At 42.1% G+C, this 26,776-nt stretch overlaps 1 protein-coding gene and 1 long non-coding RNA gene across 5 annotated transcripts in view; one reads left to right on the plus strand and one right to left on the minus strand.

Annotated features, from left to right (window-relative positions):
- Positions 1–379: 379 nt before the first annotated feature.
- LOC108648198 lies at positions 380–9,336 on the minus strand. Its single transcript, XR_004223542.1, has 2 exons — positions 8,955–9,336; positions 380–781 (listed from the first exon to the last, which is right to left on the minus strand). It is a non-coding gene; the product is annotated as an uncharacterized LOC108648198 (long non-coding RNA).
- Positions 9,337–11,456: 2,120 nt separating this feature from the next.
- cldnd1 (claudin domain containing 1) overlaps positions 11,457–26,776 on the plus strand; it is a 35,152-nt gene continuing 19,832 nt past the window's right edge. Inside the window, exons 1-3 of one of the 4 annotated variants that reach the window (XM_018095391.2) lie at positions 11,457–11,586; positions 12,232–12,496; positions 15,696–16,020. In XM_018095391.2, the coding sequence (XP_017950880.1) occupies positions 15,741–16,020 (280 nt within the window). In that variant the 5' untranslated portion in view covers positions 11,457–11,586; positions 12,232–12,496; positions 15,696–15,740. 4 annotated transcript variants of the gene reach the window in all.

Here is a 26,776-nt window from a genome sequence, read left to right on the forward strand (position 1 = left end):
TACAACAGGTATGGGACCTGTTATCATAAATGTGCAGGCTACAGAGTTTTCCTGATAAAGTATTTTTCTGAAAATCTGAATCTTCATACCTTATATTACTGTTTTTATAGTATAAATAAGGAATGAAGATTCCAATTTTCAGAAATAGATGTACTCTGTAGCCCGACCATTCTGGATAACAGGTCCCCTACCTGTACAATGTAAATTACATAGTAAAATTGTATTGATGACAGTTGAAAAAAAAAGTGCAAAGCACCATTAATACATTTGTAAATAGTTTTATTTTGAAACAAAATATTTTCAGTTGTTTGAATGTATTGGACTACTGTGTAATATCCAACAGATGATTGTTATATAAAAAAACATAAGTTGTTAAAAATCTTTGTCTCGTGACTTTTATTACTTATCTACATTACTATAAAGGTAATATGGAATATTTATGTGCACGTTGCTAGTCCTTTGACATATGTCAGGATTTTTCAAAGCGGGACAAATATCGCTCAATTACTTCCGATTTTGCTGGTCTTTCACAAGTAGCAATATTTTTGGGCATCCTTTTTGACATAGAAAGCCATTCATTGGTGATCTCACCAGTCAAGATTTTTATTGAATCTGAAATGATCTCAATATCTTCATTATGTTGTCCGGTTTGCATTTACCATTTTTTAATTGAATGAATATCACTTGGAAATGGATGTAGAACCACATCGGGATATTTTTCTTTTTCACCTGTTCGGTGAGGACACCCTTTCACGATGCAGTATGGCATTTTATCAGGGATCTGTTGAAACAGAATAGGTAAAAAGTGTTATTAACTATACTCATCATGTAATAAGGTGTTTGCAGTACTACCATTATTATAAAGCAACATTTATCACATTATTTTCTAATAACTGACTCCTTATCTAAAGATAATACCACGCGGCTAATTTTCAGGGTACAGATAAATGCTTGGCAATATTCTGCAATTATTGTACTATTAGTCTTTTCCTGCTAATAGACTTGAAAAAGCATCAGGCTTGCTTGCACACAATGTAGACTTATTTAGTAAAAACCATTATTATGCAGTCAGTTTTTTTAACCAGCTATTATGTGTATCTGCTACTTTCAACAACAATGTTTATACAAGAGGAGAAGTACAAGCAGTCCAGTGTGGCAATTAGCAAAAAACAACATTTCTAAGTATATAAAAGTTTAAGAGTTATCAATAGGTTACATTATATATTGATTGGTGATTAATTTTTAAAAAAATTATGGTTATGGTTGCTATGGTAATAGTGTATCAACCTGAGCGTTATAAGTATTAGAAACAGTAATATGGTTATGGTAAGAAAATGGAAAATGGAAGCACACTGTCACACATACAGTGGTGTGAAAAACTATTTGCCCCCTTCCTGATTTCTTATTCTTTTGCATGTTTGTCACACTTAAATGTTTCTGCTCATCAAAAACCGTTTACTATTAGTCAAAGATAACATAATTGAACACAAAATGCAGTTTTTAAATGAAGGTTTACGTTATTAAGGGAGAAAAAAAATTCCAAATCTACATGGCCCTGTGTGAAAAAGTGATTGCCCCCCTTGTTAAAAAATAACTTAACTGTGGTTTATCACACCTGAGTTCAATTTCTGTAGTCACCCCCAATTTCTGTAGTCACCCCCACCCCCACTGATTACTGCCACACCTGTTTCAATCAAGAAATCACTTAAATAGGAGCTACCTGACACAGAGAAGTAGACCAAAAGCACCTCAAAAGCTACACATCATGCCAAGATCCAAAGAAATTCAGGAACAAATGAGAACAAAAGTAACTGAGATCTATCAGTCTGGTAAAGGTTATAAAGCCATTTCTAAAGCTTTGGGACTCCAGCAAACCACAGTGAGAGCCATTATCCACAAATGGCAAAAACATGGAACAGTGGTGAACCTTCCCAGGAGTGGCCGGCCGACCAAAATTACCCCAAGAGCGCAGAGACAACTCATCCGAGAGGCCACAAAAGACCCCAGGACAACATCTAAAGAACTGCAGGCCTCACTTGCCTCAATTAAGGCCAGTGTTCACGACTCCACCATAAGAAAGAGACTGGGCAAAAACAGCTTGCATGGCAGATTTCCAAGGCGCAAACCACTTTTAAGCAAAAAGAACATTAAGGCTTGTCTCAATTTTGCTAAAAAACATCTCAATGATTGCCAAGACTTTTGGGAAAATACCTTGTGGACCAACGAGACAAAAGTTGAACTTTTTGGAAGGTGCGTGTCCCGTTACATCTGGCGTAAAAGTAACACAGCATTTCAGAAAAAGAACATCATACCAACAGTAAAATATGGTGGTGGTAGTGTGATGGTCTGGGGTTGTTTTGCTGCTTCAGGACCTGGAAGGCTTGCTGTGATAGATGGAACCATGAATTCTACTGTCTACCAAAAAATCCTGAAGGAGAATGTCCGGCCATCTGTTCGTCAACTCAAGCTGAAGCGATCTTGGGTGCTGCAGCAGGACAATGACCCAAAACACACCAGCAAATCCACCTCTGAATGGCTGAAGAAAAACAAAATGAAGACTTTGGAGTGGCCTAGTCAAAGTCCTGACCTGAATCCTATTGAGATGTTGTGGCATGACCTTAAAAAGGCGGTTCATGCTAGAAAACCCTCAAGTAAAGCTGAATTACAACAATTCTGCAAAGATGAGTGGGCCAAAATTCCTCCAGAGCGCTGTAAAAGACTCGTTGCAAGTTATCGCAAACGCTTGATTGCAGTTATTGCTGCTAAGGGTGGCCCAACCAGTTATTAGGTTCAGGGGGCAATTACTTTTTCACACAGGGCCATGTAGGTTTGGATTTTTATTCTCCCTAAATAATAAAAACCCTCATTTAAAAACTGCATTTTGTGTTTACTTGTGTTATCTTTGACTAATAGTTAAATGTGTTTGATGATCAGAAACATTTTGTGTGACAAACATGCAAAAGAATAAGAAATCAGGAAGGGGGCAATGCCCCCCTCACTCCTCCCCCACAACCCTTTGCTAGTCCCCCTGCCCCGTCTACACTAACTTTCCTATAGAACTCTAGCTCACCCATGCCCCCCTTGTCTAGTTTAAACACTCCTCCAACCTCTTAACCATTCTCTCCCCTAGCACAGCAGACCCCCTTCCATTGAGGTGCATTCCATCACGGCTGTATAGATTGTACCCCAAGGAAAAGTCAGCCCAGTGCTCTAGGAACCCAAACCCTTCCTTCCTACACCAAGACTTTAGCCACGCATTTAGCTCCCTAAGCTCCCGCTGTCTCCCTAAACTTGCACGTGGCACCGGCAAAATTTCCGAAAAAATGGTCTTTACGGTCCCCCACCTACCGTTCATTTTGTTGTTAGTACCGATATGTACCAAGGTCATGCCCAGCCCCTCCCAATAATGTGTCAACCCGATCAACCACATGCCGAACCCTGGCACCAGGAAGACAGCAAACTGTCCGGTTAAAGTGATCCGCTTGACAGATTACCCTGTCCACTTTCCTAATGCTTGAATCCCCTATAACCACCATCTGTTTAGGCCTAGCTCTGCTCTCCTCCCCACCACTACTAGAGAAACTGGTCTCCCAGCTGTTAGAGAGATTAGCTTAATCTAGAACCGCCAGTCCAGAGTTCACACTCCCATCTTCTTCACACAATCTGGCAAATCTGTTGGGATGTGCAAACCCTGGAGCATAGGCGGAGGATGACTTTTTTGTTTGGGGAGGCTAAAGATGGCCCATACACAGACTGACCTACAGCTAATGTGACACTTAGTGGATTCACTGCTGGTGTAAAAAATTAACCTCCCAACTACCTCTGGCAGTTCCCACTGACTCCCAGGGATACTGTGCAAAAGTGCGGGTGGGGAGGATTTTTTTAACCCTAAAATGCTTAGGATGTAAAAGCATTCATACGTGCACTTCTGTTAGGGGTTCTCTACATTTGTGTTCAGTTAGGTTAAAGGGGTAGTTCACCTTTAAATTAACTTTTAATATGATGTAGACACTGATATTCTGAGACAATTTGCAATTGGTCCTCTTTTATTTTTAATGGTTTTTCGGTTATTTAGCTCTCCATTTGGTATTTCAGCAGCTATCTTGTTGCTAGGGTCTTATATACCAGGTAGTGGTTTAAACAAGAGATGGGAATATGAATAGTTAAGGGGCCTGCATGGAAAAATAAAACTGTAGCCTCACAGAGCAATACTTTTTGGTCAGTGAGCCTCATTTGAAAGCTGGAAAGATGCAGAAGCAAAAGGCAAATTATTCAAAAACTATATAAAATTAACTAGGAAGACCAATTGCAAAGTTGCTAGAAATAGGCCATTCTATAATATACTACAAGTTAACTTAAAAGTGAACCTCCCCATTAGATGTGTTTAAGTTAGCTTTATAGAAAGTGAGGCAGCAGGTACTGACATCCCAGGCACGTTATATACAGCGAGACACAGTCTTTATATACAAAACCAGCACATTATATGCCATGAGGAGCAGTGGGTACAGATGGCAGATATTCAGGCCCTGGCACTATAACACTGGCACTGATACACAACATTGGCCCCACTGTAACTTACTATAAATGAAAAAAACAATGACAAAAGTAAAAAAAAAATAGAATGTGCAAAAAATATACAAATATATAAAAGCACAATGAGCTTTGTCAGGGGAAAAAGTTAACTTACCCTCCATCTGTTAGGGTAGGGGATATTATAAATGTCAGATGACAAAAAACAATTTAATTCCAGCTAGTGGGTCAGTCTTTAGAACATATACAGTATAGTACCTGTGGGATGAAAACTGCAGCAAAGTTCAAAGCTGGTTCATGGGTAAACTTACAGTCTGCAGATTCTTCTTTTTTAAGTCTTCATTTCTGCCTGTCTCCTGTTTGCAAAATTTCCCCTGTCTGCATCTGTGTCTTGATTGGTCAATTTTACTGTCTGTCAAGAAAGCTGTGCTCTGATTGGAGAATATACAAGAAGAAAGATCCAATCAGAGCACAGCTGATTAGAGCAGAACCCGGAGCTTGCAGGGACAGGAGAAGATTTGCAGGACAGCGCAGAAACAGAGCCAGGTTTTTTTATTTTATTTTTTTATTTTTAGGGTGCCAGAGCAGGTTTGGGGAGGCTTAGCCTCCCCTAGCCTTATTGAAAATCCGCCTATGCCCTGGAGCAGCCTCCCTTTTCCTTTTCCCCATGATAGCAGGCACCAGATGCTGAAGAGAAGGTCACGAAACAGGCCGGGTCAAACCAGAAGTCAAAGTCGGAAGTCGAAGCCAGAGGATGAATTGAAGAGTGGTCAATACAAGCCGTAGTCAGAAGTCAAAGGATCGGATCAGGTATACAGGAACGCTCAGTGTCAATTGCAAACAATATGATCACTTCGCAAAGAGACTAGGCCTGAACGTCCTTAAATTCGCAATGCGCGCAGCATCAGTTGTGGCACGCGCGTCAGTCAGTACAACTGTGCGGCGTACGTTTATGAAGTTATGCCAAAACTTGCACAATTTATGTAACTTCTTCAAAAACTGCTTCGAAAGCTACATAACTTGCTTAGAACTTAAAGGACAATGAAAGGTTAACATAAATTAAAAGTAAGTCTAAAGGCATTCTTTTTAAGTACTACTGCATATCTAAATTCCCAGATCCCTGCTTGTTTCTCTGAGATATGGTGCTGGCAGCCTACAGCAGTGTGAAGACTACAGTGACATCACTGAAATCTCTCTGTCCTTCCTGTAGGCTGCCAGCTCCCTCAAATTGTGAAATGATGCAGAAAGAAAGATGCTTTGAAAGAATTTTACCTTCTTAAACATTATATGAGGGCTGCATACACAACCTCTCTAATTAGAAGCTAGAGCAAAATGAAACATGGGAGTGTTGCTTCAGTCTCCCACAGGAAGTGGTCACAGCACTGACTAACAGGCTTTACTCAACAGTAGAAGGGAAAACCCCTCCCAATTTCCTCCTTCTGTGTCTCTCTGCTTGTGCTCCTGGGGGGAGAGGAGCGAATAGAGCAGGAACGGACTGCCCCGCCCACTCTATGCATATTCACTGCACTTTAAAGGAACAGTAACATCAAAAAATTGTTTTAAAGTAATTAAAACATAATGTGCTGTTGCTCTACAAAAAAATTGTGTTTTTTCTACAGAAAAGCTACTATATAAATAAGCTGCTGTGTAGCCATGGGGGCAGCCATTCAAGCTGGAAAAAAGGCACAGGTTACATAGCAGATAACTAGTAAATAAGCCCCATATAATTGAGGTTTGTCTGTTATCTGCTAAATAACCTGTGCCTTTTCTCCTTTGTATGGCTGCCCCCATGGCTACACAGCAGCTTACTTATATAAAATACGGTAGTCTTTCTGAGGCAAACACACCAGTTGTAGCAATGCAGGACAACAGTACATTATATTGAAATTACTTTTATACACTTTCATTTTTTGGTGTTACTGTTCCTTTAAAGGAACAGTAACACCAAAAAATGAAAGTGTATAAAAATAATTAATATATCATATACTATTGCTCTGCACTGGTAAAAGTTGTGTGTTTTCTTCATAAACACTACTGCAGTTATATAAATACCCTGCTGTGTAGCCATGGGGGCAGCCATTTAAATTGAAAAAAGGAGAAAAGGCACAGGTTACTAAGCAGATAACAGATAGCATAGATTCCCATTGTATTCTACACAGTTTATCTGGTATCTTCTTATGTAACCTGTGCCTTTTCTCCTTCTTTCAATTTAAATGGCTGCCCCCATGGCTACACAGCAGCTATTTCTGTTAACTATTGTAGGGTTTCTGAAGCAAACACGCAACTTTTACCAGTGCAGGGCAACAGTACATTATATTTTAATTATTTTAAAACATTTTTATTTTTTAGTGTTACTGTTCCTTTAAGCACCTGAGGCTGTGTCAGTGAAGTCTATCAGGGCCTGCACTTTATTATTCATTTTAACTATTTATATGCTTATTATAGAGTAACATCAGCTGTTAATATTGGGATCCATTTACTAAATTATATCAGTGTTTCCTACATGAAATTTCCAGCAGGGGAATGACTGGTTATTAGGCCCCACAGCAACATCATTGGGCCCCTATGCTTACGAAATTTATGCAACTCATGCAAAAACTTATGTTACTCTCAAAGAAAAGTACGTTACTTAAGTATAAACTCCACTGACCCCTCCAATTAAAGGAAAGGCTACCAAAGAGTTAATATCAAGCTGCAGTTGTCTCAATAGTACCCTTAAGTCTCCCCAAATTGCAATCGTTCAGATGATCAGAAGCCAAACAGGAAAAAACGCTGAGCACAAGCAGGCGCCCCCCTTCAGCCCCTGCACAGACACCAACCGGCACAGTCACACCAACCCCCCCGCCGCTCCCCTCCCCTGCTTGCTGCATCCCCGCTACTGCACAGACTGAAGAAACTCTGTCTCCCCGCGCTTCCCTTCAGCACAAGCGGACATCACGTCGCCTTGGCAACCGGAGCACGCCTGCTTGTGCTGAAAGGGAGCACGTGTGGGGAGACAGAGTTTCTTCAGTCTATGCAGTAGCGGGGACGCAGCAAGCAGGTGCGGGGACGGGAGGGGGGTTGGTGTGACTGTGCCGGTTGGTGTCTGTGCAGGAGCGTGGAGCGGGGGCCGGCGTGGGATCACAAAGACGTAGCCTGCAAGTGCTTCAGGAGGGGGGGGGGTGCTGGCAGACACAGCCCGGCTGGGGATGCATGTGCAGTAAAGAGTAGTGAGGTAAAGGAAGTGGACATCCCTATTAAAGATGGCGGCGCTGTTCTCTGAAAAGAGTCTGTAGTATGTAGTAAGTGTATCTCAGTAAATCTTTCTCTAGGCAAGCCAGAAATATAGCATTTCTACATAGCGATAGTAGTACTATTTAATTGTGTGCTTAATTGATTTTGACTTTTCTTGTCCTTTAATATACTGACTTATTAGCACATTCATTATTTTTACTATTATTAGCTACTACTGACTAGTTAGTGGGTCCCACAGCAAGATCATTGGGCCCCTAAACTTCAGGTGTTTATATTGCACACACGTGGGGCGTGGTCAATATTTTGGTACTGCGCACTTGTTTTCATGGGAGGCCCTGTATAAATAACAAAGTTTCTAATGGCGGCCCCGGTTGCAATGGCCTTGTATCAGTAAAATGTGTTGTTGTTATATGATTGCTTGAATAAATGGATATCCCAGAGTCCAATAAAGGAAATTTGACAAATACTGTTGGCAATTTTAGTTTTCAAATTCATCAGTTCACTTACACACAGTAAAACCCCTAATATGAAAAGCTAATGGGAAATCGCAATAACTTAAAACGATTAAAATCAGCACTAGCCCTTTATTTTATACCTTGTAAAAAATGTGGCTTTAGTTTACATTGGGAAACTCTGATTCTACAGTAAAAAAAAATAATTACCACCTCTGGTTACTCTGTATACCATTGTCTGGTAAACTTTTTAAGATTCCTGTTTGTTTAAATTTATTGTGAACTGCTGCATAATTTTCTGGTGCTATATAAATAAATGATGATGCCCACTTTCCCTTATTGTTGTCTACTAAATAAGCCCTTCCCTTGTTCATAAATTGTAAAACATGTAGCCCTCATTTTCAGATAAAACAGTGATCCTATGCCAACAAAAAAACCTAAAAACTCAAAGATTTATGTTCAAGAAAAAACTCAGAAAAGTCCAGTTTTAGACTTAATTCTACTAGATACTGTCAGAGCATGCATTACTATTCTATTGATAACAATGGGAAGAAAGGGATTAATTTGGGCAACAATGAGTAGCAAAAAAGTCACTATGTTGTGATGGATTGCTTATTGTAGCCAACACAATAAAAGCATTCATATTTTTTTTTTTATATAAGTCTGGAACTGGAGGTGGTCCTTGTAAAAAGGTTTTCTTCACATGAACTTTGTAATGTCTAAAAATACCAGAATTACATTATTGTCCATGAAGTTGTATGTTTCATGTCACGATGATCATCACTGAGAAGATTGGCAAATTTTTCCCAACAACATCAAAAAGGTCAGTGGGTTGTAAAGTCAGCAAGACAGCTCCACAGAAAACCATAACAATCTCCTGAAATGGAAAAGAGGTTTATTGTTGATGATAATGCAAGACCTATGCAAACATTAGTCCTATGTCAATCTAGTGCTACGTAATTAAACATTTCTGTTTTTACTATTTGTTGTGGGGAGGGCACTCACCCGCTCCAAAGGACATGAGCCTTAGGTGCTTAGTGAATCCTAGTTACTGTGAATGCAGAAATGTGGCATATTGCCACTCACTACTGCTGATCTCAATAAAATAAATGAGCATTTTTTTTTTTAAAGTGTGCAACTATTTTCACAGGAAATAAAGAGTATTGTTTGAGATGTTGTTTTGTGTTTGTTTTAACTGTAGTAAAGATTGTAGGTACTTACACGTAAAGTAGTTGTTTAGGATTTCTCCCTCCCTGTACTCTATTACCTCTGTCATCTGCACTTTGTACACAATATATGGGATGATTTGCGTCACCTAGGTCATCAGCCACAAACCCAGGAAATCCATGACGATTGGCAATATTGTGCAGTACAGCAAAGGCTACTACAATTTGTGCCACTTTACTGGGGCTGTACATCAGGCTTCCACCCGACTTGTCCAGGCATCAGAAGGTGATTTTCACAACCCCAGCACAGAAGTTTGACAGTGCCAGGGACAGCATGGCTTCTGCGTTGCTAGTGGCTTCAGATAAGGCTCCAGTACCTCATACAGGCCATAGATTGCTGCTCTATTTAACCTATAGCACCACACTATTTCCTCCTCTGATAATCCCTCTAGAGTTGATCTCTACCTGAAAACTGTAGGATGCATCACTCTAGGACGATCACATACTTGATCCTCTTCTTCACAAGTCAAGAAAAATCCGACTGCAAAGTCAATGTTGTGTTGCCAAACGCTCACGAGGTGCAATGTTGTTTAAGTACCGCCTCCCCCAAGTAGGTGTTAATATTTGCACAGCTTCTCGCGATATTTAGCGCGTTTAACGCTTCATGTGCTTTTGTGAATCATGCGTTAGTGTTCTTTTCATTTGATATTTACCACCATGCGTTAAAAATAACACGTCAGTAATGCGCTATTTAACGCATGCGATATGCGGATTATCGCATGCAAAATTACTTTGACGAATCGGCAGTTATTTATCGCTTTAAGCGGGACAGTCCCGCTTTCTATAGCGCATACTGCTGTCCCGGATAGTTCCCCGAATGTCCCACATTTCCGTAATAGATTACAGAAATGCGGGACATTCATAGAACAATCCGCGACAGCGGGATTAGAGGTCTTAAGCTGAGCGCTCCTACTCCTTGCTCTCCTTCTCCGGCGGTCCCTGGCCCTTTTATAAGGTTGCGCCCGTGCGTAATGACGTCACACGTACACACGGGCGCAACCTTATAAAAGGACCTGGGACCGCCGGAGGAGCCGCATAAGAAGAGAAGCAGCGCAAGGAGTAGGAGCGCGTATGGGGGTGCTCTGTGTATGGGGGGGGTGCTCTGTATATGGGGGGGTGCTCTGTGTATGAAGGGCACTGTGTATGGGGGGCACTGTGTATAAAGGGTACTGGTATGGTGGGCACACTGTATGGGGGCACTGTGTATAAAGGGTACTGTGTATGGGGAGCACTGTGTATGGGGGGCACACTGTATGGGGGGCTCTGTGTATAAAGGGCACTGTGTATGGGGGGCTCTGTGTATGAGTTTCCCGTGTGGGGGGGCAAAACTGGTAGATAGTCAGAACTCACTTATAACTGACTGCCTTCTCTCTATATTTGTATTTTATATGTAGGAGTTGCTATATTGTTTTCCTTAGGTAGTACAGTATGAGGGTATAGCATATTTGCGTCTGATCCCGCCATTTCAACTATATAAAAGGAGTATTTTTAGAAAACAATGGGGTGTGTTAATTGGGGAGTGGCCACAAAAGTGGGCGTGGTCAAGAAAATTTGCTGTGCTGCGTGCGCCAAATCTTTTTGTCCCTCTTTTCGGTTTTCAAATGTTGGGAGGTATGGTGTCTATTGCTTATAAATACCAGGAATATAAAGCGGATCCTCTCTGTTCCTGTAAGAGCCTTGAGCAGAAGAAAAACGCCAACAATTCACTGTTTTAACATTTGCACCTGAATTCAAAGCAATTAGTTTCTTATATTATGTCTTAATATTTAGAGCTGACGCTCTGTCGGCAACTAATACGGCTCACAGCCACGACGTTCTCTGACAAAAATAGAAGCCGTATGCAAATAAATATAAAAATATAAGCAGCCGCCTGTCTTGCCTTGCAAAGTCTTTGTTTAGTTTAGATTATACTTGCTTCCCACTAAGGCCAGTCTTGTTCGTCAGCTACGTGCACGTAATTCTGCTGTGGCGTTCAAGTTCGTGACATCACAGTCTCGCGAGATGGGACGTCTATAAGAGCAGATGATGACATCTGTTAGAACAGAGGCAGGCGTTGATGGGGGTGAAAGATTAAATGGCGGTGCTGCTGGACGTTTCAACGGTGATCCGGGATTGCGTATTGTTTTACGGTTGACTTTTGGGCGGTATGGACATATACTTAGATACCTATTATGTAGTATACTTTTGTAAGTCTACCTTGGTCTACTAATGGGACAAATTGCAGGAAATGAAGATCTTTATTAAATCCAACTTGAATTTGTCTCGAGATCTTCAGGTTCACGGGTTATGGGTTTTTACAATCAAGTATATGGCGCTAAAGCCAGTTAGTTCAAATTTTGCATTTTTTTAAATACCCAATGTGTGTTTACTATGTTGGCACTTACGGAGAAAAAAATTCGGCTCTTTCTGCCTCTACAGTCTTCCTTCAGTGTTAACAGCATTGGTATGAATTAAAATACTCAAAACTATCGCGAAAATGTATGTGTATGTTTCTGTGGTAATAAGCCAAATGAACTGGGCTTGCTGGGTTTTTCTTGAAGACATTTTGCCAATCAGAATGAAATAAGAAAGCCAGTTGGATGACTGGTGAAATGTCTTCAAGAAAAACACAAGTCCAGTTCATTTGACATTACTACAGATATACCATGACCTGGATGAATGAGAATCTTCACAAACATATCACGAAAATAAAAATTGAACTTAAACTCTCTGAAATAAGATACTTAACTATTCAAAGTATAATAAATTAAAAACTCTTTTTCTTGTGTCTCTCTTTGTTCTCTATGCAGGAGTCAGAATTAGATTTTGACTGAAAGGTTAAAGAGTCTGATACATCCTTTGGTTGCGCTCTAATGTATTAGAGGTCACTTTTTCAAAATCCCTGGCTTTAATTAAATCCGGTTGAGTCTATTAATCTGCAAGGAAAGAGAGCCCCCCACTCCTAAAATGTCCAGCATGTGAATCCAAAATCTGATCTTGACTTCTGCATGAAGAGAGACAGGTCTCCGACCGTGGTAAGATAAGTTGCCTGAACCCACAAAAGTATCTTACACTGTAAGTTTAAAGCACCATTATTAGACCTATCTGTTGTAACACACCACTTGCCAAAATAAGCAACAGATATATACAGGAAGGGCAGCGCTGTGAGACATTTGTATACTTTAAATTATTAAGGAATGTCAGTATATTATTGGTTGTGGCAACTAAATTGAACTACTTTACAACTGATGTAGATGGTTCTATTACAAAGACAGTGGCATAGTCATACATATTCATTGCATATAGTAGCACTTTTTGTAAACTATTTTGGATAGTTGTTTTAATGCTTTTGTTTTTCTTATCTCCCCAACTGTAGTATTATTTAATTGTGTTGCAATGAATTTAAGCAGTTATAATATGCAGGCAATTTTTAACCTAAATGGAATTGTACATGTACATGTGGATAATGGGTAATAGATTCATGGGAGGAGAGTGTCACACCTCCTAAAGCACTGGTACTGTCTCATCTTGAAAAAAATTCAGTGCAGTTTTGGTGTCCTGTTGGAAATAGAGAGCTGCTAACCTAATGTAGTGAATAGAAGGTCACTGTTTTAGGGACAGGTTGGCTAAGTTGGGGTTATGCTGGAGAAGAGGCACTTTTAAGGGGGGATGTGATTACTTTGTATAAATATACAAGTGGGGCATACAATAATCTCTAGATCAGTGCTGTCCAACTTCTGTTGTACCGAGGGCCGGAATTTTTCCGACCTACGTGGTGGAGGGCCGAAAATGAAAGCCAGTTTTGACCACTCCCCTTTTTGAAACTGCACCCACTTGAAACCACACCCATGTTATCACATGACCATACCCATATTAATGGTTGTAGTACAGCAAAAACCTGCCATACCTGTGTGTGCCATACTCTGCCTTCCCTACCCTGCCTGTGTGCCATACTTGGCTGGTTTGTGCCATACTTGGCCTGTGTGTGCCATACTCTGCCTTCCCTACCCTGCCTGTGTGTGCCATACTCTGCCTTCCCTACCCTGCCTGTGTGCCATACTTGGCTGGTTTGTGCCATACTTGGCCTGTGTGTGCCATACTCTGCCTGCCCTACCCTGCCTGTGTGTGCCATACTCTGCCTTCCCTACCCTGCCTGTGTGTGCCATACTCTGCCTTCCCTACCCTGCCTGTGTGCCATACTTGGCTGGTTTGTGCCATACTTGGCCTGTGTGTGCCATACTCTGCCTGCCCTACCCTGCCTGTGTGTGCCATACTCTGCCTTCCCTACCCTGCCTGTGTGTGCCATACTCTGCCTTCCCTACCCTGCCTGTGTGTGCCATACTCTGCCTTCCCTACCTTGCCTGCGTGGGCTATACTTTCACTGTGTTTGCCATTCTTGGTTGGTTTGTGCCATACTCTGCCTGTGTGTGCCATACTCTGCCTTCCCTACCCTGCCTGTGTGTGCCATACTCTGCTTGCCCTATGATGCCTGTGTGTATGGCACACACAGGCAGCATACAGTGACACAATGCTGGCACTGCTCCTACAGTCTGCACAATAACTATATATTAAAAAACTTTTTAATTGCAGTACCACCTCAGTATATTTTCTTTTTGTAGTGTGCAGGGATTATTTGTGGGTTTCTACTGCTCCTGAGGTGTGAACAGGGGAACAATGGGAGTGATTACAGCCTGAGCCTGAGGTGTGAACACTGCAGGGGGTGAACAATGCAGAGATTAAAAGGTGTGAACAACACAGGGAATTACATATTTAAACAATACAGCCTGATTACAGCCTGAATCTGAGGTGAGAACCATGCAGGGGGCAGTTAATCACAGTACTGATACCATTTAAAGCTTACACAAGAGTAAGCCATCAAAGCAGCCAGACAGGTGGGGGGCCACACAGAGGGGGGTTGCGGGCCGCATGCGGCCCGCGGGCCGCCAGTTGGACAGCACTGCTCTAGATTATAGGAAAGAAGGTTCCTTTGAAAAATGCGAAAAGGCATTTTTAAAGTGAGGACTGTACAGCTGTGTGGATCTCCTTCTGAGGCTGTTGTATTGGCAGATTCATAAAATAGTTACATGAAAGGGTTGGATGCCTTTTAGACAGTGAGGAAATGCTAAATTACTCATCCGATTGCCTTTTTGGCAATTGGAAAGGAATTATTTCCCCACTGAGGCAAATTGGACATTTCTCTGAATGAACTAGTAGGTGGAATTCACTTAAAGGAGAAGGAAAGGCTAGTAAAGAGTTAATCTCAAGCTGCAGGCATACCTTCAGTTGTCTCAATAGTGCCCTTAAGTCTCCCCATATTTCACCTGTTCAGAAGATCTTAAGCCAAACACGGAGAAAAAACGCTGAGCTGGGTAGAGAAGATTCCCATAATGCAACGCTCCTGCCCAGACTTGGGACTGTAGGCGGCGCATGCGCACAGACAGGAGCGCAGCCGACAGGAGAGGTGACATGCAGACCCGGCAGGCTAAACTCTGGTGGAGCGATTAGCGGGGGGGGGTGACACAGTGGGGGAGCGAGTAGCGGGGTGGTGTTTGGCGGTGGTGACATGGTGGGGAAGCGAGTAGCGGGGTGGTGTTTGGCGGTGGTGACATGGTGGGGAAGCGAGTAGCGGGGAGGTGGCGGCGGTGGTGACATGGTGGGGGAGCGAGTAGCGGGGTGGGTGGCGACATGGTGGGGGAGCGAGTAGCGGTGACATGGAGAACTTTACATGCAGACCGGTGCGGGGAGCAGGGGTTTGTGGCAGAAGGGGGAGCATGGCAAACGCAAGTGTCAGGTAAACATATGAAGGGAGGGGTTTGTGACCAGCTGCGGGGATGTGGGGGGCTGGCTTGTGCTTTTCAGGAATAGCCCATACAGACATGCTGGACAAGATGGCGGCGCCGTTCACTGAAACAAGTATGTAGGTTCTAGTATGTGTATCTCTGTAAATCTTTCATTAGGCAAGCCAGAAATATAGCGTTTTTACACAGCAATAGTAGTACTATTTAATAGTGTGCTTAATAGATTTTGACTTTCCTTGTCCTTTAAAATTGGCAAATAGGTTAAACCTGATGGACGTGTTTTTTATATCAATCTTATCTGTTATGTTACTATGTTAATATACGTATGTTGCACAGGTATTTAGTAATGTACTTTACTCGCAAGATATAGTTTGTCATTTTTCTTATATTGATATTCTGTACACCCAATTTCAATATTTCTTGTTTTTCATTCTATATATGTGGCATGTATTACACTTTTTTTTTTTTCCCCTTAGGTGATCGATGCTGAACCCTGTTCTTTCCAGCCTGTTGTTAGAAAGATGGATAACCGTTTTGCAACTGCGCTAGTGATTGGCAGTGTACTGTCACTGCTTTCTGTGATTTACCTCTCTGCTGCGGTGGGAACAGTATCATGGTATCACTATTTTACCTCATCAGCCCAGGCCAATATCAGTTACACTACTCCTGAAGACTTTACAAGTGATGCAGAAAAGATGGACGAAAAAGCGTATACTGATGCACTTTTCCACTTCAATGGTAGTCTTGGCCTATGGCAGAGATGCATTACAGTCCCACAAGATCACTTGTCCCAGCAGCTCAGTGAGTAAGGTTTTGCACTACGGTGTTCAGTCATTTATCATGCAAAACTGTTTTTTGACTGCAAGTGCAATGGCATATGTAATAAAAAAATACATACAATCTTAAATACCAGTAAATTAGGAAGTTAGTTAAGTGTTCTGTTTAAATATATGATTGATTATTACAAGAAGCAATAAGCAACTTATTGCTGGGAGAAGTATAAGTTGAAATATCCACTCCAACAAGTCCTGCAGTGGACTCTGGGTGGCCAAGTCGAATTCTTAATTATGTAGGGCAAAGACAAATGGGGTGATTAGTCGGGCGTGGCAAATTTCTTGACATAGAGGCTCCTTTATGACTCAATCTTATGTCAAAGAACTGAACAGTGAGATCTCCTGTATGTAGCCTGCAGCTCACCTAATAAGCAGGTGTTCAGAAATAAACTAATGAACATGCTGGTTTGATTCTACAACAGCTTGTAAAGAGAATACTAAAAAAAAATATAGATATAATGAGCACTGTTGTTAAATAGGAGCATAAATATTGTGAATACAGGAAGATCATTTTATTACTTAACCCTTTAACCCACCCAACATAGAATCTACATTCTGTGTATAAAAGTAGCTAAGTGCCACAGAATGTAGGTTCTACGTTGTGCTGCACTTCCGCTCCTTCACTCCCCGCTCATTCCCCTAGGCAATGAGCAGCGGTGGGGAACGAGTGGCCCCTGGGGCGCGATCGCCCAGGAGCCCTATAGGAAATGCCAGGCACGCTATTATTACTATATTACGCTATTATTACTTTGTCTATCATTTTCTTTAAAAACCATTATGTTTAGCATAGCTTTGTAGTTTGCAGTAGAAAGATGTATTTACCCATTTTTGTTTTGTCAGAATGTGTACTTTCAGAAAATATATGGTATTCTTTGGTCTCCATACTGTTGGGGGGTCTTATGGCACATAATACACAGACCAGGTGCAAAAATTGCACCAGCCAGAGCATCAGACGTGAAAATTCATATGCATTATTTTCATCTACACCACATAGTTTGGTAAATCTATGCATATTGGGCATAAAAATGTTCAGTAGACCCCCTGACATTCATATTTAAAATGTTTTATGTTGATATTTTACAAAATGTGGAGGTACATAATGGTGTAAAATGCAAGCTTTGTGACGATTTGCAGAAATGTCATAAAAACAGTTACGTTTAGCATAGCTTTGTAGTCTGCAGTAGAGAGATGTATTTACCTATTTTTGTTTTGTCAAAATGTGTACTTTCGGAAAATGTATGGTTTTTAGGGTCTCCGTACTGTTAGGGTGCCATAAGAGGCACATAATACCCACATCCTGGGAGCTGATATTGCAGCGTATCCACTAACTTCCTTTTGGGGTCTCTAAATACCAGATACTTTGGTGATCCTATGTACAAGTGGTTTCTAATTGTTAAGTGGACCCTTGGTTTTTATATTTAGGATGTGTTTTCTTGGTACCTAATGTTATGTTGGAGATAAGGTGCTTGAAAGTGGAAGGTTTGATGCCATTTTCAGGTATTTCATCACAACCACCAATTTTGGGAAAGCATTTGGGAAAATGACTCTGTAGTTTGGAGTAGAAAGACATGGGTGCCCATTTTGAATTCACATGAATGTGTATTTACCAAAAATATATGGTTTTGGGGGATAAATGTGTTTTTTTTGTTTTTACCCCACAAAAAATGCAGTAAACGTGTTGAATTTTCAGTAGCTAAAGAGATCTCCAGGTCAACTTATATGTACTAACTTCCTTTTGGGGTCTCTAAATGCCAGATACTTTGGTACTTCTATGCAGAATGGGCATCAAACTGTTCCGTGGACCCTTGGCTTTCATATTTAGGATATGTTTTCTTGGTAGCTTATGTTATGTTGGAGATATGAAACTTGAAAGTGGAAGCTTTGAGGCGATTTTTATTTTTTAAATTTTTTTAGAATTTTCATAATTTTTTATAGGAACTGCTAAATTCAGGAAAGCATTGCTGTTTGGTACTTAGAAGTTGAAAGACATGGTTACCCATTTCGGATTTGGCAGAGTACTTTTCAAAATATATATATGGTTTCCTGGGGTAAACCTAATATCTAGTATAAATAAATGTAAAGCAACTGGACTTGTTTGGTAATCATTGAAGACGTTTCACTACTCATCCGAGCAGCTTCTTCAGTTCAACTGACTGGTATGGGAAGTCCTCAGCATATATACTCTTCCACTAATCCAATCACAATGGCACTTTGTAACTCTTCAGAGAGGGTAAACCTAATGTTTCAGGATTTTTCGCTTTGGAATCTAAATTCCATATTCTGTTGTAATGCTTTGAAAAAATTTTTTTGTATTTCAAGCTCTAAATCTTGTTCCAGAAGTGGAAAGCTCAGGTTCTACTGTAAACTTAACCCCCCCATTAAATGCCCCTAAAATAAGAGAGCACAGAATGTCTACAAAACGTCTGGCACTGAGGGGAACCGAAATGTAAAATTCTGCTCGCACTTAAAGGGTTAAAATAAGATATGTATATGTGTTTGTATGTGTGTGTGTATGTATATGTGTCACATGTAAAGTAGGCACTCTCATATAAGTAAATAGATAAATTGCCTGGGTGCAGAACCATGTCCTCCATGAGGGATTTGTATGAATTAAGCGAAACAAAGAAAGATGGGCGTGCTCATAGCATATGGGCAGCATAACAAGTGGCACTGCTGCTCATTCAGTATAGAAAGCAGATTATCGGCTTTCTGAATCTGCTCATTAGCTAGTGTGGCAGTTAGTGATAGGGTTAGTGTGGCAGTGGAGGGGCTAGTCAATTCCCATAGGTATTACGTGTAGTCGCGGTATAAACGATATACCCATAGGTAGTCGCGGTATAAATGATACTTATAGTATATGTGCTGACTCTCTAAGCGACGGAGGAACTCAGTATGTGCCCTGTTAGTCAGCATAACGTTCCAATTATGCCCACTAAATGTAATATATAGAGAGAGTGTAGCGCCCATTATAGAAGTATGTATTGGCCAACACAAAAGTAGGAATAACAGAATATTAAAGTGCTTACAGGCTTTGAGTACCAAAAATGGAACATACATACAGGTTGGAGGTGAGAACTGTGCCTACAGCGTGTCACTGGAAAAGTGATTTAGTAAGAAAAGAAACAAAAGGATTACAGTATACAGGATACTTCGTAACATAGTTAGAAAAGTGACAAAACAAGAAAGTAACTTTTGTCCAACGTAACCAGATAAAGTAGCCACAGTTACAAGACAGGATTTCATTGTAAATTCATTCAAGGTAATTAAAAGGGAGAGTAAGAAATCAATTCAAGCCAAAAGGGCTAATCATATTGAGTCCATGAATCCACTGCAGTTACCTTTTTAGCTGCAGTTTGTCACGGTCACCCCCCCCCCCCCCCACAGGTGGAGGAATATAGTCAATCAGCATGGAGCTTAGACTTGCCAACAAATGCTTAAAGTTTATAAAGTGTGCAGCAACTGGAGTGTTCGCCTTTTCAGTGGCCAAATCTGAGTGGATGGCCGATCTATGATTGGCCATTCGATCCCTAAAATAAGTAATAGTCTTTCCAATGTACATAAGGCCACAAAGACACTTAATAAAATAAAAGACATATTTCGAGGTACAAGTGTTATTTGGATGCTGTAGCCCATGTGGGGCAGAATCCTGAAATTAGGTAGCCACAAGTTGTACAGTTGGGGCATCCCAATTTCTGATTGGGTTGATTGGGTAGCCAAGTGTTTGGAGTGGTAGTCTGATAATAGTGGGAGGGATCCATCTTAACTAGCAGGTCAAGCAAGCTCCTGCCACGTCTATAATCAACTCGTGGGTGTGATCTAAAAATAGGGGGAAGGCACCTGTCTTGTTCCAAAACTGGCCAGTGATCATGTAGTGATCAACAAGTGGTTTTTTTTTTATCAGGAGTGTAAGTGGTGAGAAAAGTGAGTCTCTCCTCATTAGAAATAGGACTAGAGTCATTGGTCTTGTATAATAGATAATTTTGTGTCAATTGCATGCCAATAAATCTTGTAGTGGGTAGCCCCTCTGCATGAAACGAGTTACCAGTTCATCAAGTTGTTGGATCAGAAGGTGAGGATTAGAATTGTTCCTGACCATACATACACCATTTGGGAAAAAGGAACACTACACAAAAGATGTGGGGGGTGGCATGAAGAATGGTGTAACCGGGTATTCCTGTCTGTAGTCTTCCTGTATGTAGTCTTATGTAGTACAGTATCCAAAACTGTGATGGAGAGGTCGAGGAAGTAGATGGTTGAATCATCAATTGAATTCCTGTACCATTGCCAAGCATTGTTCAGTGGTGCCAGTCCATAGGCTAAGCAGATCGTCAATATAATGGAAAAGTCAATATATGCACTGAGCATATATGGGTGATATGTATGTCTGTTCGTAATGTGTCGTATATAGATTAGCAAAAGCAGGGGCAACATTTGACCCCATACTGGTGCTGCTGATTTGTAAGTAGTAGGACAGCTCAAACTTGAAATAGTTTTTTTTTTTTTTTTTTTAACCATTGAGTTTTATTAAGAAACGGATTACAGACAGGTTTCCAAATCAGAACATCAAAATAGAGATCTTATGTTACAAGCATATATCAAACATTTGTGTTATAACATGTGGTTTGGTGGATCTCACTGTGACATTACATACCCTGTAGTTCTGTATTCCACTGTTTTTGTGCTTTAATAAATCTACATTTAACTACTACTTTAACTCAACCATAAACTGTGCATTGTTGGGGTGGTATAAATTTTCCATATTATGTTTGTCTAGCCATGGGGACCAAATTTTCTCAAATTTATTTGGGCATACTCTTCTGACATATAGCAGCCTATATGTGGGCATTGCTTGGTTGACTTGGCTTACCCAAAATTGTATGGATGGAGCTGAGTGGGCTTTCCATTTCATTGTTATAGACTTACGGGCGTATGCTAGCAGAATAGAGATAAGAGCTCTTTCCGCATTTGTTGGGGCTAGATCAGTAATTTGGTTTAGTAGCATTCCGGATGGTGTTACCGGATGGTTAGATGGTTAGATCAGATATATAGTCTGCCACCTCTGTCCAGAAGTTCGTTATTTTGTTGCAGGTCCAGACCATGTGGATGAAATCTGCTGGGGATTGGTGGCAGCTGGGGCATTCGTCTACCTGAGATGGAGATATCTTTGCTAGTACTTTGGGTGTGATATATGCCCTGTGCAGAAATTTGTATTGTATTAGCCTGTCTCTTGAGGCCACGATATGGTCAAAGACTGAGTCATGGGTTTCCTTCCATTGTTCTTTATTCATGTCTGTTATATCTATTAGCCATTTGTTGTAGAGTTTGTTTAGTAAGGTATCATTAGCCAGTGCCAAGAGGGCGTAGGAGCGGGAAAGGGCCTTGGCGTGTGTGCAGTTATGTGCTTGTTCTTCTATTCGAGAGGGGGTAGTTTGTATGGCTGTTCCTTGGAATTGGGAGTGTACTGCATGTCTCAGTTGTAAATATCGGAAGAGCATCCTATTTGGTAGGTTAAAATTGATTTTTAGGGTCTGGAAGTCCAGAAGTTTCCCATCCTTAACTATATCTTGTATATATTTGATTTGAAAGTTAGCCCATAATTGGGGGTCCGGTATGGTTTGAAGGTGCTGTAGTTTGTGGTTGCACCAGAGTGGGGTAAGTTCAGAGCAGAAGTTCTGTGGCTGAGGGCGGTATTCCAAGCCCATACTACTTCTTTCATGAGTGGGGTTGCTTTTGGAGTGTAAGAGCAACCCCTATATAGGAGGTTCTTTAGCTCTTCGTATGAGCCCACTGTCTGGGCTTCAAGGCGTGTGGCTGGGTTGTCCAGGGTTGGTGTTGCCCACCAGTTGGCAGTGGTTAGTTTAGCGGCTATATAATATAGAAAAAGATTTGGGGCTGCTAAGCCCCCCACCTGTGTTGGGAGTTGAAGTTTAGCTATACTGATTTTTGGTGTGGATGGGTGCCAGTATAGTTGTGTAAGGAGCGCCCTGATATTGGTGAAAAAGCTGTTGGGTATTTTTGTGGGTGATTGTCTGAATATATACGTGAATTTTGGTAGCATTACCATTTTAAAAAGGTTAATGCGGCCAATGAGGGATAGCGGTAGGCGGATCCAGGACTTCACTTTCTGTTCTACTGTTTGCATTAGGGGTAGTAGGTTTAATTCCACAAATTTGTGAATATTTCTTTGGATTTTAATGCCCAGATACTTAAATTCCCCGGTCCATTGAAGGCCTCCAGGTAGTTGGGGTGGGGGTAGTGGTTGTGGGTCTATTGGAAAAACTGCCGATTTGCTCCAATTTATTTTAAGGCCTGAGTAGTTAGTGTGCTTGTTTATAATATCCAGGGCTGTAGTAAGTTCTGTCTCAGGGTTGGCTAAGTAGAGCAGCGTATCATCTGCGAATAGTGATATTTTTTCAGTGACCCCTCCCAGTTTGAGTCCTCCTATCCTGGGTGATTGCCGTATAAGTGCCGCTAGCGGTTCCATAGTTATTGCGAAGAGTAAGGGTGAGAGGGGGCAGCCCTGCCTGGTACCCCTCTGCAGTGCAAAGGGCAGGGATATGTTTTGATTTGTGCGTATAGTTGCTTCTGGATCCCTGTATAGTGCTTGGATCCATTTCATATAGTTTTCTTTAAACCCCATGCTTTGCAAGGTTGCCCACAAGTAGGCCCATTCCACCGAATCAAATGCCTTTTCATTGTCTAGGGTAGCAATGACTCTAGAGCCTGCATTGTCATGGGTCACACTAAGATTTGTAAATAGGCGCCTGATATTTATGTCTGTGGTCCTAGTTGGAATAAAATCAGATTGATGTATCTCTATTAACTGTGTTATCACTTGGTTGAGGTGTCTAGCAAGAATCTTTGCTAGAATTTTTGCATCACAGTTCATTAAAGATATAGGTCTGTAGGATGCGCATTCTCTAGGGTCTTTGCCTGGCTTAGGGAGGACTATGATCATTGCCCTTCTCATAGAGTCCGGCAGGGGGGCCCCTCCTCTAACATCATTGAATAGGCTTACCAGGGAGGGAGTCAGTTCTTTTTGGTATTTTCTATACCATTCTATGGGGAGGCCATTTATTCCTGGTGTTTTGCCTATTGGGAACGTTTGGATAGCGTCAGTCACCTCCTGTGCTGTTACGGGGGCTTCCAACAGGTGTCTGCCCTGGGCATCTAGGGTTGGTAGGTTGATCTTGGCTAAATATGCCGCTATGTCACCGGGCTCAACTGTTAGTTTAGATTTGTACAGAGTTAAGTAGTATTCCCAAAATGCCTCATTAATTGATTTGGGGTGTGAGGTATGGTTACCTGTGGATGTTGTTATATTTGGTATAGCAGTGTTTTGGGCAGGGTCTCTGCTCAGGTATGCTAACAATTTGCCGCATTTGTCCCCTGATTTAGGTTTATGGTATAATATGTCCTTTTTTACTTTCTGTGTTTGCGCAAGGAGGAGCTTCTGCCTGCGAATTCTGCCATTCTGACACTGTGTCAGGACCGGGGTTTGCTACGTATTGAGCTTCCCTGTCTAGTACTTGTTGCTGGAGTTTGTCAATGTGCATGGTGTGCTGTTTCTTAAAATAGGCTATATGGGTGATATATTCCCCCCTAACATAGGCTTTAAGGGTGTCCCAGACAATTGGTTTGGTTGCTGTACCTTCGTTCAGTGACAAGAATTCTATGATAGAGTTAGCCATTGGGGTTTCTATGTCTGGGTGGTTTATCCAGTATTGGCTTAGTCGCCAGGTTCTGTCTTGGGGTTCTGGGTTTAATTGTACTTTCAATAAGATTGGCGAGTGGTCTGATATTCCTCTGGCCATTATTTGTATGTCGTTTGTGACCTGAGCGATATCAGGGGACCCTAAGGCTAGGTCTATGCGAGATAGGGTGTTATGGGCCGCATTGAAACATGTGAATTGTTTGCTCCCTGCATTGCGGACCCGCCATAGATCTGTTAAATGGAAGGTGTCTAACCACCTTGAAAGGGTCTGGTCAACTCTGTTGGGTATAGGCTATCTATAGCACCGTTCAGTACGTTATTAAAGTCTCCCATTATTATGATGGGGGCAAAACGCATTTTGGCTATTTTGTCCATGATGGTGTAGAGTAATTCGTCTGTGAAGGGTGGGGGGATGTAGACATTGGCTATAGTTAAAGGTTTGCCCATTATACAGATATGGATTATAAGGAATCTTCCCCCCGGGTCAGGGATTACATTGTGCAAGGAGTATGTGCATGTTTTTGCGATTAAAATGGAGACCCCCTCTAGAATAGCTTGAGTATGGTGCATGATAAGCTGCTGCCACCCATGGTTTTTTAAGTGTTGTAAGTTTGCTGCCGTCCAGGTGGGTTTCCTGTAGGAGTACTATGTGTGGGTTGTGTTGTCTTATATATTTGTTGACCAGACCCCTTACATTCCATGACATTAAAATCACATTTTGCATTATCATTTCCCTTTAGTTATGTTGTACCATATTGCGGATTCTCTATCCCTCCCTCCTCCCATTTGTTTTCGTTGGATATACAATTCCTTCCCGATGTTGTTCGCTTTGTCTTTGTTGTTTGCTTTAGTTCTGAGGTAGTGGTTAGTATGGCAATGCTTAACTCCCTTTCCCCCCACCCTATCCACCACCCTCCCCAACTTGTAGTGGATTTAGTCACGAATTTGAACTTATTCAAATAAGTGTTTGAGGTAAGACCAGAGTCTTTATGGCTATGGACTTAGTCTGTGCCCGGTGTTTGTGTCTGGCTAACCAGCACCGGTGCCCTTGCAGGATATATATGCTTGCATCCTAAGGGTGTCAGGTGTAAATGACCTTGTATGGCGAGGTGTCCAATACTTATCTGCAGGGGGATCTTGCAGGTCTGTGTTCCAGCCATGTATTTGCTTCTTGGGGTGAAGTAAAAAGGAATGTTTGGCCGTTGTCCACCACTCACAGCTTGGCCGGGAAGAGCATAGAGTAGGGGAGTTGAAGTTGTCTTAAGCGTTTCTTGGTGTCTGTGAATTTCATACGTTGTTTGCGGATTTCCACTGAGAAGTCTGGATAGATGGACACTCTGGTGTTTTCGTACATGAGGTCTCCCTTGGTGCGGGCTTCTCTCAGGATCCTATCTCGGTCCCTGAAGTTTAGGAGCCGTGCTATTAGTGGTCGCGGTGGGGCACCCGGTGGTGCCGGTCTACCTGGTACTCTGTGGGCTCTTTCAATTGCAAAGGCGGATGAAAAGACCGTTGGTCCAAATGTATCTCGCAGCCATTGTTCTAGGAAGAGTTCTGGGCGTCCTCCTTCTGCTCTTTCGGGGAGCCCTACTAGTCCGATGTTATTGCGTCTGAGCCTGTTTTCCAGGTCATCTGCTTTGGCTGCCATGTTTGCTAAGTGTTGTGACATAGATTGGATTTGCTCAGGCATGGGATTCACTGTGTCTTCAATGTTGCTGACTCTCCTCTCGACTTCTTGTGCGCGTTCTCTAAAATTTTGTATATCATAACGCAGTATGGTGAAGTCTGATTTGAGTTCATCAATTTTACCAATGGTCATGGCGTGGTTCGTGTTAAGTAGGTGCCAGAGTAGATTGGTCCATCAGTGCTTGTTGTGCAGGGGGTAGGTGGGAATCTGTATCTCCCTGGTGTGCCTTACTGCTGTGGCTGTGCACTGTGGATGCAGGGGAAGGGGCCTTGCTCAGGTCTCCCTGTTCTGTCTGGGTGTCCCCCTGTGTTGTGGTGGCAGGTGGGGAGTCAGGCTGTGGCTCGGCATTGTGTGAGGAGGTGTCCCTAGCATAGCGCTCCAGCTTTTTAGCTGCTTGCACACTTATCTGCAAGCCGGCTGTGTCTCCTGCGCGCTTACCAGGGGATCCGTTCGGCGCTTCAGTGTGGCTGCGGGCGCCATCTTGGATTTCTCCTTCGCGCCGTTTGTTCGTCGGCTGCGCTCTGTTTTTCCCCATTTTCGCTGCGGTCACCTTCGGGGTAAGTTGGAGGTGTTATGGGGAGTCCCCCTGGAGTGTTAGTTTCCTTAAGATGCGAGTTTTCCCTCTGAATTTCGGGCTCAGTTCAATGCGTCCTGCTTGCTCTACATGCGGCCAAACTTGAAATAGTTAAGCGTCAAACAATGTTCAAGGAGCAATGACAGAAACTCAGTAGGTGGTCAGGACAGGTTTGGATGTAAGGTCAAAAAGTTCTTAACTATTGAAATCCCCTTGTCTATTGGAATCACAGTGTAGAGGGAAGCAACATTCATTGTGGCAAGTTTAATCCCAGGGGGCAAGAATTTTCAAATGTACAAGCAGATCACCCGTGTATCTCTTATGTAAGTGGACAAGTCGTTGTACAATTGGGGTTGTAATAGTGAACCTGTGGCACTCGCAATCAAGCACCCGGGTGGTATTGTACTAATCTTGTGAATTTTGGGCAGTGTGTAAAAAAAAAAATGTAACGTGCAGTCAATACGCCTTTTAAAAGTCATGGTAGGATCTCCCTCAAGCTTACAGAATACTGTCACATCAGAAAATGATCTCATAATTTACAGTCTATAGTCTGTGTAGTTCAATCAGGGCCGCCATCAGGGGGGCACAGGGGGTACAGTTGTCCCGGGCCCGGGCGTTTAAAGGGGGCCCGGCCGGGCTGTGTCACTGTTATCGCTGGTGTCCGCTGTTATGTCCCGAACTCCCCGCTGCATGTGCGCTTTTATAAGGATGCACCCTGTGCGTACTGACGTCACACACACGGGGCGCAACCC

The sequence above is a fragment of the Xenopus tropicalis genome, chromosome 7 (assembly GCF_000004195.4).
Source record: "Xenopus tropicalis strain Nigerian chromosome 7, UCB_Xtro_10.0, whole genome shotgun sequence".
Classification (NCBI taxonomy): domain Eukaryota; kingdom Metazoa; phylum Chordata; class Amphibia; order Anura; family Pipidae; genus Xenopus; species Xenopus tropicalis.